Raw genomic sequence first — 15,275 nt, forward strand, 5'->3', positions numbered from 1 at the left:
TTTAGACATCTTTATTTATGTGTTTCATAAGAATTGGGAAAGTTTTGGCCATTATTTCCTCAAATGTATTTTCTGTTCCCTTTCCTTTTTCTTCTTCTTCTGGGATTCCTGTGACATGTAAATTTGCATGCTTCATACTGTCATTCAAATCCATGAGACCCCACTCAGTTTTTTCCTTCTTTTTTCTGTCTGTAAAATTTGATCATCCTGTCTTCTAGTTCATTGATTCTTCCTTCTGCCTTTTCAGATCTGCAGTTTATGCATCTAGTGTATTTTAATCTCTTCCATTGTGCCTATCATTCCCATCATTTCTGTTATGTTCTTTTTGTACGTTCAAATTCTTCTTTATGCTCACAGTGTCTTCTTAATATACTTTATCTCTTTATGCATATTTTTCTTTATATCTTTGAATTGATTTAGGAGATTTGTTTGAATTTCGTTGACGAGGTATCCCAAATTCTTTATCTCCTCTGAAGTTTTAATTTGTTCATTTGACTGGGCCATATCTTCCTGTTCCTTGAAATGTTTTGCCCCTTTTACTAATATGTAGTGTCTTTTCTCCCCTTTAACAGCTTTTGCTTAAAGCCCATTTATCTTTTTATTGTTAAGTTGTAGAATTACTTTGTATTTTGTGGATAGTAAACCCTTACCAGATATGTGGTTTCCAAATATTTTCTCCCACTGGGGAGGTTGCCTTTTCACGTTATTGACATAGTCCTTTGAAGCACAAAAAGTTTTTAATTTTGAGGAGGTTCCCATTTACCTCTTTTTTCTCTCATTGCTTGTGCTTTTGATGTTAAGTCTTAGAAACCATTGCCTACCACAAGATCCTGAAGTAACTTTCCTACATTTTCTTCCAGGAGTTTTATGGACCTGATTCTTATAATTAAGTCTCTCATCCATTTTAGGTTAATTTTTGTATAAGATAGGAGATAGGGGTCTTAATCTTTGGCATATGAATGAATATCCAGTTTTTCCAACACCATTTGATGAAGAGACTATTCTTTCTCAGTTGAATGAACTTGGCATCCTTGTCAAATATTGGTTGGCCTTAGATGTCTGGGTCTACTTCTGAACTCTCAATTCAGTTCCATTGTTCAGTATATCTATCTTTATGCCAGTACCAAGTTGTTTTGACCACTGGAATTTTATAATATGTTTTAATGTGAGGAAACCTGAGTCATCCAAATTCGTTCTTCTTTTTCAAGATATTTTTTGGGGGCCCTTATTCTATATAATTTTGATAATTGACTTTGCTGTTTCTGCGAAGTAGGCTGTTGGAATTTTTATTGGGTTGTGTTGAATTTGTAACTCAGTTTGGATAGAATTGACATCTTAATGATATTTAGTTTTCCAGTCTATGAATATGTAGTGTCCTTCCACGTATTTAGGTCTTCTTTCATTTTTTAAAATAATATTTTGTATTTTTCTATGTATAGGTTCTTTCCATCTATGATTAAATTTATTCCTAGATATTTGATTCTTTTAGTTGCTACTTTTTTCTTGATTTCTTCCTCACATTGCTCATTACTGGTGTGTAGAAACACTGCTGATTTTTATGTGTTGATAGTTTATCCCACCATTTTGCTGACCTTATTTATTAGCTCTAGTAGTTTTGTTTTTGTTTTTGTTCTTGTTTTCAGTACTTTCTCTATCTGGTATCATGTCATCTGCAAATAGTGAAACTATTAAATTTTCCTTTCCAATTTGGATACCATTTATTTCTTTTTCTTTCCAAACTTTTCTAGCTAGAACTTCCAGTATATTAGCAATAAATAAAAACAAGAAAAAAAGGAATGGATAATTAAGTGAATGAACCAGGCAATAGAATTTATAAATGGAAATATGGAAAACATTCCATCTTTCTAGTCATCAAGAATTAAAACACTGATATGCTTTAATTTACCTTCAAGTAATTATCAAGAAAACAAGCAGACTCACAATTGTCAATTAATCCATTTGCTAAATATTTGAGTGTGGGTTGAATCCATTATTCTCCTTTAAGACTTAAGACTGCCATGTACATTTCTTAAGCAAACAAGGATATTTACTTATGGAACCATTTTAAGAGTTATCATGTTTGAGAAATTTAACATTGATATTAAGATTATTGTCTGTATTCCACTTTTTTCCATATGTCCCAATAATATCCTTTTGAGCCTTTTTTTCTCCATTACTAGATCCTATGCAGGATCATGTATTGCATTTAGTTGTCATCATCTCTTTAGTTGCTCTTTTTTTGTTTTGTTTTTTAAATTGTGGGAACATATAAACAACATAAACTTTTCCATCTCAACTATACCCATACATGCCAGTCAGTGGGTTAGTCACATTCACAATATTGTGATCCCCTCACACCTGCTATTACTAAAACTTTCCCATCTTCCCAAACAGAAGCCCCACACTCATATGCACAAACTCCCTAAGTCCTTCTGTACTGGCAACCTGTACTCTACTTTCTGTCTCTGTATGTGCTTTCATATTCTCCAGTATTTTCTTTGTAGTTACTATAGGACTTAAATTTAACATCCTAAATCTTTAACAGTCTTGCTTTGATACCAAGTTAACAACTTCAGTAGCATACATATGCTATTCCCCATATCCCTGTATTCTCCCGCTTTTCTGCTGTTCTTATCACAGATTACATTTTTTTTTTAACTGTGTGGGTTGTTTGAGAACAAGTTTCAAGAAGAAACAAGATGTTTAGAGGATGAGATTCCAAGTTCTAAGTTCTCCCCTGGAGATTCAGATTCAGTGTTTTTAGACTGAGGTGTTAGGAAGGTGCATGTTTAGAAGATACCCAGTCCAGTGCTAGGGCAGTGTTTGGCAGGATTCTCTGATGATAACAAACTCTAGGAGTACTTGTTTTTAAAACAAAATTGGGGGTGCACGGGTGTTTCCGTGGTAGAATGCTCGCCTTTCATGCGGGAGACCCGGATTCAATTTCTGGACCATGCACCCCCCTCCCCCCCCCCCCCAAAAAAAAACAAAATTGACCCATGTCCATCTTCATACCGAATCAAAACTCTGGTGGGTAATTCTGAAGGTGTATATTTTCAACAGGCTTCTCAGAAGGCTTCCAAGGTGCCCAAATCTGATTTTTCTGCTGTGCCACTGATTCTTCTCAATCTCCTTTGCAGGTTTGTTCACATCTCCCCAAACTCTAAATGTTGGAAGAGCCCAGTCTTTATTCCTCTTCTCTTTCTTAACTCACTTTCTTGGTGATATCGTCTAGTCTGTGGCTTTCTCCTAGACTCCCAAAATTATATCTCCATCTCAAACATCTCCCTGCATTCTAGAATTTCTCTATATCTAAGCTCTTGCTTTGTATCTTTACTTTGATGTCTATTAGATCTTTCAGTCTGTCGGGTCTAAAACTGAAATCCTAATTCTCTGTCCCATCTATCCATTCTTCCCTGGTTCAGTATACATTAACAAATTTTGCCAGATTTGACTTCAAACTAGAAGCAGAATTTCACCTTTTACCACTTTTATCTCTACTATTCTAATCCACACCACTGTCATCTGTCACTTGGATTATTGTAATTGCCTCATAAATCATCTTTCATCTTTCACCTCTGCCTCCCATCTGTCCCAGTTTGTCCCAAAGTAGTGGTGAGAGGGGTCTCTACATTTTTATACAGTGAGTCCAGAGTCACTGACTACTGCATTTTATGCATTTGCCTTTTAGAGCCTATAGAAAATAAAAGGTGGAGTTGCAAACAAAAAATACAGTTAGTACCGGCATTTATATTTGACCCATGTCGTTATCCTCACTGGAGATCTTCATTTCTTTATGCACCTTTGATGAGGTTTTTTATTGTCCTTTCCTTTCAGTCTGCGCAACTCCCTTTAGCATTGCCTATAAGGCTGGTCTAATGGTGACGAACTCCCTCAGCTTTTGTATATCTGACAATGTCATAATCTTTCCCTCATTTATGAAAAGCAGTTTTGCCAGATACAGAATTCTTGGTTGGCAGTTTTTTGTTTTTAGCACTCTAAATATGTTATCCCACTGCCCTCTTGCCTCCATGGTTTCTAGTCAGAAATCACTGTGAAATCTTATTGAGGCTCTCTGGTATGTGACGTATTGCTTTCTCCCTTACAGCTTTCTCTCTGCTCCTTCTTTTCTTTCTTCTCCTTATGGGACTCCCACAATACATATATTGGTGGGCTTGAGGTTGTCTCACAGGTTCCTCTTGTCTTTGGCATGCACATGTAATCCTAGGATTTCCCCCATTTACATAGATAGTACTGTCCCTTCTTTCCTAGAAAGTTTCCTCATGGTCCCAATTGCTGCACTGGATGTCTTACAGCCAGCAAGCCCAAGGCAGCCATGACTTAACTGTTCTCCCACAGGGTTCCAGGTAAGCTCCGTGAGCTACCTTCTACACGCAGGGCAAGTTCTGGTACAGTGAGCCTGTGAGGTGTATTCTGGCTCATTCCCTCAGACTCCCATCAGCCAGATTCAGCCAGATATCCACGCTCCCAGCGTGTGTCTGAGGATTACTCTGCACCCTCCAGAACTTTGGCCCAGTAACCCACACCAGGAGTGCAGGCTGACCAAGCTAGTTAGGGGTAGGAGAGGGGCCAATCAGGGTGCCATGAGGTGCTTCTACTTTTAAGTTGCCTTTTTTTAATTCAGCACTCACCCTGGTACTGCACTTCTTTAACTGTTTTCTAGAGCTTTGGGAAAGATATTCCTGCCATATCTCTTTGGTTTTTCAAAGTTTCTGAGGAGGGGGTGGGGCCCTGAAGCTTTTCACTCCACCATATTGATCAAGGTGGGACAATCCAAGTATAGCTTTTTAATAGTAAACATTCTCTTCTTCCTCTCCTGTCAGTAATCACAGCTCAAACCATTTGGAAAGCAAGGGGTAAGAGCTAAATAAGTAAATTGACTATGAATGTCAGCTAGGAGTATTTCCTTCCTTCCAGGAAGGAGGAAAGGATAAATTAGGAATAACCTTTATTTTTTTCCTACTTCATCATGTCAGCCCTACTACCTAACCCCGTATCTGTTTTGCTTTTAAGAAGCATTGTGCTGTAATAGAATTGGCACTGGATTTAGGCCAGAAGCCTGGGTTCAAATTCTGAATCCATCACTTGCTAACTATGTTACTTTTAGCCAATAATTTAGCTTATTAGACCTCACTTATTAAAGAAGTATTGAGAGGATTGAAATAATATATATTTAAAATGTTTCACCAAATATTAAGCTCTATGTGAGTATTATTACTGTAAGAAACTCATGAGTAAGTTGAAATAGGGGGGAAAAATTACTTAGCAGGTTGAATTTAATGGAACATTCCTAAAAGCTTTTTTCTCTTTCTGTTTTAGGGATCTTTTATTTAGCCAGATGTATGACAAATTAAGTGAGAATTCAGTGGCCAAAGGAGTGGTTTTGGAGTGCTTTGAGCCATATATTTTAAGTGATAAATTGGTGGGGATCACACCCCAGGTAATGAAAGACTTGATTGTTCATTTCCAAGATAAAAAGTTAATGGAAAATGTGGAAGCCCTCATTGTACATATGGATATCACCAGCCTAGATATTCAGCAGGTGAGTTTATAGATGCTCTGCTAACTTACAGAATAAAATCATTCCTTTATTGATTATATTTACCCAACTGTGGTCAGGCCTAATTCCACCACCCCCGATTATTTGTTCTGCCTTCTTGTTAGATTGTCTTATAAATTTGTATTTGTAGGTAGAGTTTAACTCTGGGTGCTTTCACATTAATAAAGTATTTAAGAGTATAACATTTTTTTAAAAGCTAGTATATAAGGCCAGATTTGATCATTTTTATATATTGAGTTTTGAAATGCTGAGTCTGTTTAAGAAGCCAATTACAGGACTTCTTAGTATGATCAGTCAGTCCATAGTCGGATAATATACCTCCAGTATATCTGAGTTTCCTTAAGTTTTCATTCCTCAACTGAGAAGCAGTATCTATCCTGGCCTAAGACATTTCATAATTTAATTCTTTAATTCTACATTACTCCTAATCATGAGATTGCCACTCTTGCAAAGGTTCTAAGTCATATGGAGCTAAACTAGGTTATCTTAGAAAGGTCCTAGGAAGACCAAAATTTTTTTTAAATGTGCAAGATCATATAGAAATGAAGAGTTTGGGAAAATGGTTATTGTTTTCTTCCTGGAAGCTCTTTATGAATCACTGTGAGTTTGCAAAGTAAAGCCAAATCCTCTTTCATATATCCCTTTCATTTATATGGGTAACTTGGCATATTTTCCAGTCTGGCAACAGGTCCAATGATTTGAGAACATGTTTTCAATCTAGCTTTGTTTGCTTATTTTAGGTATAGGAGAAATTTATAATTTCTTCTCTTATGAACATTTTTAACTTTTCCCCAACACCGTGTAAATATATTGGTCTTTTTCATGTTAAAATGACAATTAATGCTTTTCCCCCATCTGTTCATATCAGGCCTTTTCCCCTTTGTTCCTCTAGGTTACTGTACCATCTCAATCCTTCAACTCACAACCAGATTTCTTGAAAGCATCGTTTTTGTTGCTATTTCTATATATTTTTTCACAGCCTACTAACTCTTCAACTTTGCTTTCACAAGAGTCAGCAAGTGACTTCTGTGTCTACTATATCCAATAATATTTTTCAATCCTAATTTAGTTACTCTTTCAGCAGTAATGGTTCATCAACTCAAGAAGTGTTTATTGAGTATGAGTCTGTGACAGTGCTTCAGCAAACACAGTGGACAAGACCTGTCCTCTCATAAAGCTTACATTTTATCAGAAAAGAATAACAGTGAACAGATAAACAAATAAATGAGAAAATACCACAAAACGAGAAAATACCCCAAAACAAGTGATATGTTAAAAATAAAATAGACAATGTGGTAGAGAAATGAGAGACGATCTTCAATTAACTAGTTATGGAAAGCCTTTCTGAGAAGGTAACATTTAGGCTAGGATCTGAATGACTAGAAGAAATCAGTAATGCAAACATCTTGGAGAAGAGGATTGTTACGAGCAGGAGCAACAGCTAATGCAAAGACAAAAAAAGAATTGTGCTTTAGATGTTTTTTAAGTAACTAAAGAAGGCAAACATGTCTAGAGTTTGGTGAGAGAGGGCAGTAGACCTTATAGGGTAAGGTACAGATTTTCCCACTTTATTCTAAGTGTTAAGGGAAATCAGTTCAGTGATTATAAGTAAAATCACTGTGGTTTACTTTAGGGAGAACATACTGAGAGGTGAGAGGCATGTACAGAAGAAACGGGGAGATTGTTTAGGCTGTTGCTGTGGTCCTGGCAGAATATTTTAACAGCAGGATGTAGAGAGATGATCTACTTTGGGACGTTTTAGAGGTTGTGTTGATTTGCTAATGAATTGGGTATAAGCATGTGGAAGTGGGAAAGATGTGAGAGTGATAGAATGAATTCAAGAACAGTAACTAATTTTGGGCTTGAGAACCAGGGTTGATAACAGTTCCTTTAGAAGAAGTTTGGAAGACTTTGGGGAGACTGTCGGGAGTTCTCTTGTGACATTGCAAGTTTCAGATCACTTCTATACATTCAGTTGAAGATACCAAGTAAGTGGTTGGCTGTATGGGTCAAGAGTTCAAAGGAAAGGTTAGGGCTGAAGCTCTAGAATGTTAGTCATCAGTACAGAGAGATATGATCATGGTATTGTCTGAGAGAGAGGATAAACAGAGAAGTCCCAGAATGCACTTCCTATAAACATGGAAAGACTCTCCTATGATAAATCACTTGTGTTTTTCCTCTTCTCTGACTATTCCTTATTCTCATGTACCAATTTCTACGTTTCCACTTAAGCCCTCTTTTCTTGTTATTCTAAAGTATGTTATAGCTCTCATAGGAAAAGAATATAGGGTACTCTAATACCTCAAGTTGTATCTATTCTTCTTCTTAAATATATTATCAAATCTATTTCTCTCTATTCTGGAATATATCAAACTCCTTTCCATCTCAGGACCTTTACTTTTATTGCTTCTTCTGCCTAATAGCCCCTAGTTTCCACCTCTGTTTATGGCTCATATGCACACATCTTTTAGGTCCCAGTTTAAATATTGCTTCCTCAAGGATATACTCCAGTCCAGATCAGGGTTCTTTATAGCACTTGTCATATTTTTTAAATAATGAATTATTTGTGTGATTATCTTCTCTGAGTCATAACTCAAATGTATTTTGTGCCCCTTTCTTCTTTTGATCAGTATCCAAGATGATTGTAATTTCTTTAAGGCTTAAAATGATATCTGGGTCTGTCTTATTCACAACTTCATTCCTAGATCCTAGGAGAGAGCCTTAATATAGGTGATTAGTAAATATTTTTGGAACTTATGGCCAAAGGTAAAATGAATATGGAAAAGGGGAGAGTAAAGAAGAAAAAATATTAGACATTGGAGGATGTTTAAAAATAGCTAGTATTGAACCTACATTGCTTTGAGTCCTACAATTTCTCTTTTTATTGGAGAAGGAATAAAGAAAAATTAGAGAAGAGTATTCAGGATTTTCTCCATGTTTAAAGCTCTAAGGAAAATAATTAGTAAGACATTGAATTTATATGGACCAAGCAACTTTGTTTTTGTGCAGGCAGTTCTCATGTGTTGGGAAAATCATCTATATGATGCTATGATCTATGTGTACAACAGAGGCATGAATGAATTTATTAGTCCAATGGAGGTAAGAAAATTCCTAATTCGGACATATATTTAATATTGTGTATTAATGCTTTCTTTTCCTGTTCTCTGTATGCTTTGATAAATTCTTTTTTTTATTCTTTTTGATTAATTAAAATTAATTTCCTTCACACATTTTAGCTTAGGTCTTTCCAGTCTTTTATTTTGTAACTTTTCTTTTTCTTTCTTTTTTGTGCATAAGGAGGTAATTAAATGCCAGGGAGCAATAAACAAAATTAAAAGTAACACTTGCTTGTTTGGCTTTTTTTTCTTACAAAGAATTTTTGGTACTAGCTTTTCCAAAACATTATAAGAAATGTATATACTAAATGTACTGATGGGTAGTGCTGTTTGTAGATATATTTTGCTGGGGCAGGGGCCTAAAAATGATGGGGGCCATTATTTGTTCATTGCTGATTTGTTTTTCCCAGTTCAGGATTTTTTAGCATTCATTGTAAATTCTTATTCCTCCTAAAAAGCATTTAGGCTTATTTTAAAAAGAATCTAACCCTTTGCCCATCTGGTTATTTGCCTTAAACTTGAGGACAGAATTGTAGATACTGGGTTATGGCTACATACTATTTTCCTTCAGTTCATTTACCCTATTATTGTATCTACTGTACCTGGCTCAAAAAGGTCAGACATCTGCAGTTAACTTTTTTGCATGTTTAATGGTCATTCAGAACTACCCTTCATATTATTAAGTCAATATCAACAGTCATTCTATGATAGTTCATGTGTCTTTAAGCCTGTATCTCTCTAATTCATAACTCCTCCAATTTTGGTTGCACATCTCTTCTTTTGGTCAGTTTCCAAAATGAGTACCACACACCTCTTACCCTGATTGTCTGTGTGCCAGGTAAGTATTCTTTACACTTGCACACTTCTCAGCAGCTCCCTCACTGAGGTATGTACTTCCCTGAGGAACACCTGTCAGCTGCCTCCTCAGTGAGGTCCAGTACCTCCCTAAATGCTAAATGTTCTCTATTCCCCTACTAAACTACAATTAGGAACAATCGATGCAATTTCTAGTTTCTCTCAAAATAACGCCTGAACGCAGATGCTAATTTGAGGCATTCTATGTTGACAAAAATGATTGCTTGGTTTTTGTTATTGCTTTTCAGGTTTTTGTTTTGCATGTGTTTTTGTCCCCATAGTCCATTTATATCTGTACATCTTTGCTGGAACATTGGACTATTGTGGTTGCCTCGTTTTGTGCTTAGAGTAGTTTTTGTGTTTAATGGATTACAGCAGGAGATTGAAATTTATTATATATTCATTTGCAGACTTTAGCATTGGAGGGCCAGGTGCATCCTATGATTCCTCTTTAAATTCTCTGCCTCTAAGGAAATGACTTTTCAATGTTTAAAAGATAGCTATTTTAGAACTTAAAGAAGTCTAAATTAGGAGGTTTCATGCCTGAAATTTTCTAGATTTTCCATAATAGAAGAAAATCTCATTTGTCAATTTGAGATGACTCTAGTCCCTATCGTGTTGGAAAAATCATAATAGGTAAGGTAAGAGTAGTGTCTTGCTTATTAATTTTTAAGAAAAAAGGAATTTGGGGAACTTACGGGATACCTTTTATTTCAGAAATTAAAATCTCAATAAAGACCTTCATCTAATTGATGTTTATTAAATGATTTCTTTCATTTAATGGAAATGATAACAAGGATGTTGACCCCTAATGAAAGTGATCTATCCTTGATGATAAAACACTGTTCACATTAACAGTTTTTGTATCTAACTTTAATAGCAAATGACTATCTAATTGGATTAAAGAAAGATGATTAATAGCATAAGGTTGTAAGTTATTTTGCTAAAAATATTATCCCTCGGAATGATGGTAATTGTTTTTCTCAATTTTAATGCAGAAACTTTTCAGAGTCATTGCTCCTCCACTGAATGCAGGAAAGACACTAACAGGTATTAATTTTCTAAGCCTTATTTTTTTTTCTTGTTTTCTATTTTAAGGTGATATTTAAATATAATACGTTTCCCTAGTTTCATGTGAATTTTGGTAATTGAATTCAATCATGTAATGACAACCATAATTAAACTATAAAAGGAACAATGTAGTTCCTTCACGCTAGAGAATTTCTTCCTGACCCTTTGTAATTGGTCTCTTCTCCACAGTCCACCTCCAGGCAATCATTGTATCTACTTTCTGTCACTATCACTTTGCCTTTTCTAGAATTTCATGTAAATTACATGAAAATATATACAGTATGTAATCTTTGGTGTTTGATTCCTTTTACTTAGTATAATATTTTTAAAATTCATTTATGCTGCATAGCATTCCATGGATCAAATATAACATTATTTCTTTATCTGTTCACTAATTCATGGACATTTGAATTGCTTCCATTTGGGGACTGTGGTGAATAATGGTTCTACAACATTTGTGATCAACTTTGTTACTTTTTTTAAATTAAAATTTTATTTTGAGATAATTGTAAATTAACTTGTCCTTGTAAGAAATAATGTATAGAGATCCTATATACTCTGTATCCATTTTCTCCCCATGATAGTGTCTTGTAGAATTTCAGTACAGTAACGCAATCAGATATTGGCATTGGTAAAGTCAAGATCCAGAACATTTCTGATACCGTAAGGATCCCTCATATTGTCCTTACTTTCCATTACTGATCCCTGCCTGTGGACAAATGTTTGTGTGGGCATATGTGTTCATTTCTGTTGGATAGATACCTAGGATTAGAATGACTGGATTATATGGTAAATTGTGTTTAACTCACCAACGTTCTGCCATGTGGCTTTTGAAAATGGCTGTACCATTTTACATTCCTGTTCTCAGTATATAAGAGTTCCAGTTGTCCCACATCCTTGCAAACACTTAGTACTGTCATTCTTGAGTCATGTTAGTGAGTATGTATGACATCTCCTTGTGATTTTAAGTTTTTATTTCTCTGATGATTAGTGATATTGAATATTTTTTCATGTGCTTTTTAGCCATTCACATATCTTCTTTTGTGAAGTGTCTATTCAGATTTTTAGCTTATCTTGTCATGGTTTGTCTTCATATGTGTTTTAAGAGTTCTTTATGTATTCTGGATTTGAGCCCTTTTGTAAATACATGTTTTGCAAAAATTTTCACTCAGTTTGTGGTTGCCTTTTTGTTTCTTAACCGTGTATTTTGAAGAGCAAAAGTTTTTAACATTCATGAAGTCCATTTTATTAGTTTTTTCTTTTGTTTTAGGCTTTTGTATTTAAGAAATCCAGTGCCATAAATATTTCTCTTCCATGTTTTCTTTTAGAAGTTTTTAATAGTTTTATTACTTGTATTTAGGTCTGTAAACCATTTTGAGTTAATTTTTGTTTATGATGTGAGGTAAGTTTCAAGGATTTTTTTCCTTTCAGCTTATCCAATTGTTTCTGTACAATTTATTGAAAAGACTATCATGTCTCTATTGAATTATCTTGACATCTTTGTTGCACATCAACTGACCATATAACTGTGGGTATATTTCTTCTGTTGCTTCTAGTCTAGCTTTATACCAATACTGTCTTGATTATTGTAGATTTATAATGAGTCTTGAGATCAAGTACCTAAAGTCCTCCAACTTTTTGTCTTTTGTCTTTCTATATAAACTTTAAAATTAGCTCATCAGTTTCTTTGGAAAAAAGCTTGTTAGAATTTTGTTTGGGATTGTACTGACTTTGTAGATCAGTTTGGGGAGGACCATCATCTTAATATTGACTCTTCTAATCTATGATTATGGTGTTTCTGTGTCTATTTTGGTCTTTTAAAAATAGTTGCCCAGTGTTTTATAGTTTTCAGAATTCAGGTTTTACACTTTTGTTAAATTTATTCTTACTTTACTTTTAAATGCTATTATAAATGGAATCATTTTGATTAATTTCATTTGTTAATTGTTTGTTGCTAGTATGTAAAATCCAGTTGAGTTTTGTATTTATACCTTGTATCCTTCAACCTTTCTGAATTTAAATTCAGTTATTAAGTCTAGTTAAACTTTGTTCTTTTCAATTCCGGTATTTTGTATATAAACTATCATGTTATCTTCATATGTAAGGACAGTTATACTTTTCCCTTTATGATCAGTATGCCTTTTATTTTTCTTTCTTTTTAGGGGGGTGCATTGTAAATCAGATTTACTTTATGAAAACAACATTTTAGTTACAACCACTGCATACTGCACATAAAGCTATTCACAATCATGATAAATTTCCATTAGATTTCCATTCTTCCCAACTCTCTCTCCCCAATAAGAGAGCAGGGTTAGTTAGGGTCATAGTTTTTGGCTAATGAATATATCATCTTTCTATGCAAAGCTAATTGACATGTATGTGCTCAACTTTGTAAATGTGACTTTAGGAGTAGCATCTTCTACATTACTGATTCAGATTTTATCTGCAAAAACAAGGAACAAGTTCAAAGAGACAGCGTTTTATTTGAGACAGTTAACATTTTAAGGAATATTCATGTATAAAAAATACAACTGAGAGCATCAGTTTGGTTCAGAAATTAAAGTTACCTCAGCAGCCACTGTCAAATCAAATGTGATGCATTCTCTTAAATATTACAGTTGATTACAACTATATCCAGATACACTAACATTACTGAAGAAATGCAAAGATTTCTTAATATATTAATGAAGGTGATATACATAAGCTATGTTTCACAATTAACAAGATTCTTTTTATCATTCTACTCACACTGTATATGATTTGATCTATAGTAATTACATCTGAGGCCACATTTTAGTGTGCTTGATAATGAGATTTTATTTTTCTTCAAAATTAATAACCTTCATTATAACCTAAGGCCCCAATAAGGAAAATCAGAGAAATTAAAATAAAGGGCTATATGTATATACTGTTCTGAGGATCAGTAATTTGAAGTCCAAGGTTTCCCTTGAGGAAATTGTCTTTCCGGTTTGCTATATCTATGGGAGACCATAATATCCTGGGGGCAGTTACAGTGAGTATTGATCTCTAAAATGTCATGGTCATGCACCCTCTGGTGGCTCACAGACCTGACTTAATATAGCACATGCAGGCCGGGTTATAGGACAAGCCAGCACCAAGTATTAAACGCATTTATGAACACAGCTGTATCCACCACTAGCTAAAGCTTCTGAGTAGCCACTGAGATGAGGCGATTGGTATGGTAATCCAAGGTGAGCTGTAAGGTTGTAATCCACACTAAATACAGTTGGATATGGTGCAACTGTGAACCTGGGGAAATCTCAGAATTTGAACAGATAAATGAAAACCAGGACAGAAATCAACTCAGGTAAGTGAAACTTCCAGGCTACCAAAACAGATTTTTCAAAGGAGATTTCCATGAACTCATTTGCTCTGCTGGAGTAAATAAATCTCAACTGATAAATTTTTATGCAAGCTGCAGGTGGAAGCTTGATTAACTGGGAAACCACAGTTAAATGACATTACTTTCTTCACAGTCACCACTCAAATTTCAGTATCTGCATAGAAAAGTACAGAGAGTCACACTGAAATTGTGTATGCTAAGAAATACTACTAATTAGTTTCCAGGAAAATTACTTCACCATTACAAGTAATTTTCACTTTACTCTCAGGGATAGATTTCATCTCTCAGTTAACATTGATTAGGAATATTTCCTTAGTTACTTGGCTGTTGTATTAGCTAGGGTTCTCTAGAGAAACAGAATAAGCAGGAGATATATATAGATAAAATAATTTATAAAAGTGTCTCACGTAACTGTGAGAATGTAGAGTCCAGGGTCTGTAGGGTGGGCCACAAGATGGTAACTCTGATGAAGGTCCTCAGCAATCTCTCGGGAGAAGCTGGCTGGGCAGCCCTGAGAATATAAGGACCCAGGGTCTGTCAGGCAGACTGCAAGCTGGTAACTCTGATGAAGTTCCTCAACACACTCTCAGGAGAGTCTGGCTGAACAACTGTGGGAATGGAAGAGTCCAAAATCTGTAGGGCAGGCTGTGTAGCTGGCGACTCCGATGAAGGATCTAGATGAACTCTGTAGGAGAGGCTGGCTGGCTGAAGCAGTAAGAGTGACTGTCTCTTCTGAATCCTCCTTAAAAGCCTTCTGGTGATTAGATTAAGTGTCACTCTTTACAGAAGGCACTCCCCTTAGCTGATTTGTGGCTGCAGCCAGCTCATGATTTAAGTCCATGAAATGTCCTCATAGCAGCAGACAGGCCAGCACTTGCCCAACCAGACGGACTGGGCACCACCCACCTGGCCAAGCTGACTCATGAACCTGAACATGACAACTATATATTTTGAGAATGCAAATCCATTGGCACTTGGGGAGACTTAAGTTATGAATCTACATTAGAAGTAAAGGAAACATACAGCTAAAAATTTTACCTTAATCACAAATTCACAACTAGAGATTCTATTTGTATATCATAAAAAGCTAGAAAGACATGTTGCATTTTTAACCAGTCACCAAAAATATGTGCCACACTAGAATTTAATGTTCATAGTTTAGAATTTATCACATAAATACAGTATTTACAAACATACCCTTTATTTGCAAAATTGTCATTCTTAACACATTCTCTTTCCAACTCATTTGAAATTTTCATAAATTTTTTTAAGAAAAAACCCCATTGCA

General features: G+C 35.1%; 1 protein-coding gene across 1 annotated transcript in view; it reads left to right on the forward strand.

Annotated features, from left to right (window-relative positions):
* Positions 1 to 15,275, forward strand: part of VPS8 (VPS8 subunit of CORVET complex) — a 388,458-nt gene that overhangs the window by 148,255 nt on the left and 224,928 nt on the right. The window contains exons 22-24 of the mRNA XM_077117773.1: positions 5,341 to 5,563; positions 8,591 to 8,680; positions 10,551 to 10,602. Of these exons, the coding sequence (XP_076973888.1) occupies positions 5,341 to 5,563; positions 8,591 to 8,680; positions 10,551 to 10,602 (365 nt within the window). The remainder of the gene's footprint in view (positions 1 to 5,340; positions 5,564 to 8,590; positions 8,681 to 10,550; positions 10,603 to 15,275) is intronic.

Source organism: Tamandua tetradactyla, chromosome 10 (genome assembly GCF_023851605.1).
Source record: "Tamandua tetradactyla isolate mTamTet1 chromosome 10, mTamTet1.pri, whole genome shotgun sequence".
Classification (NCBI taxonomy): Eukaryota; Metazoa; Chordata; class Mammalia; order Pilosa; family Myrmecophagidae; genus Tamandua; species Tamandua tetradactyla.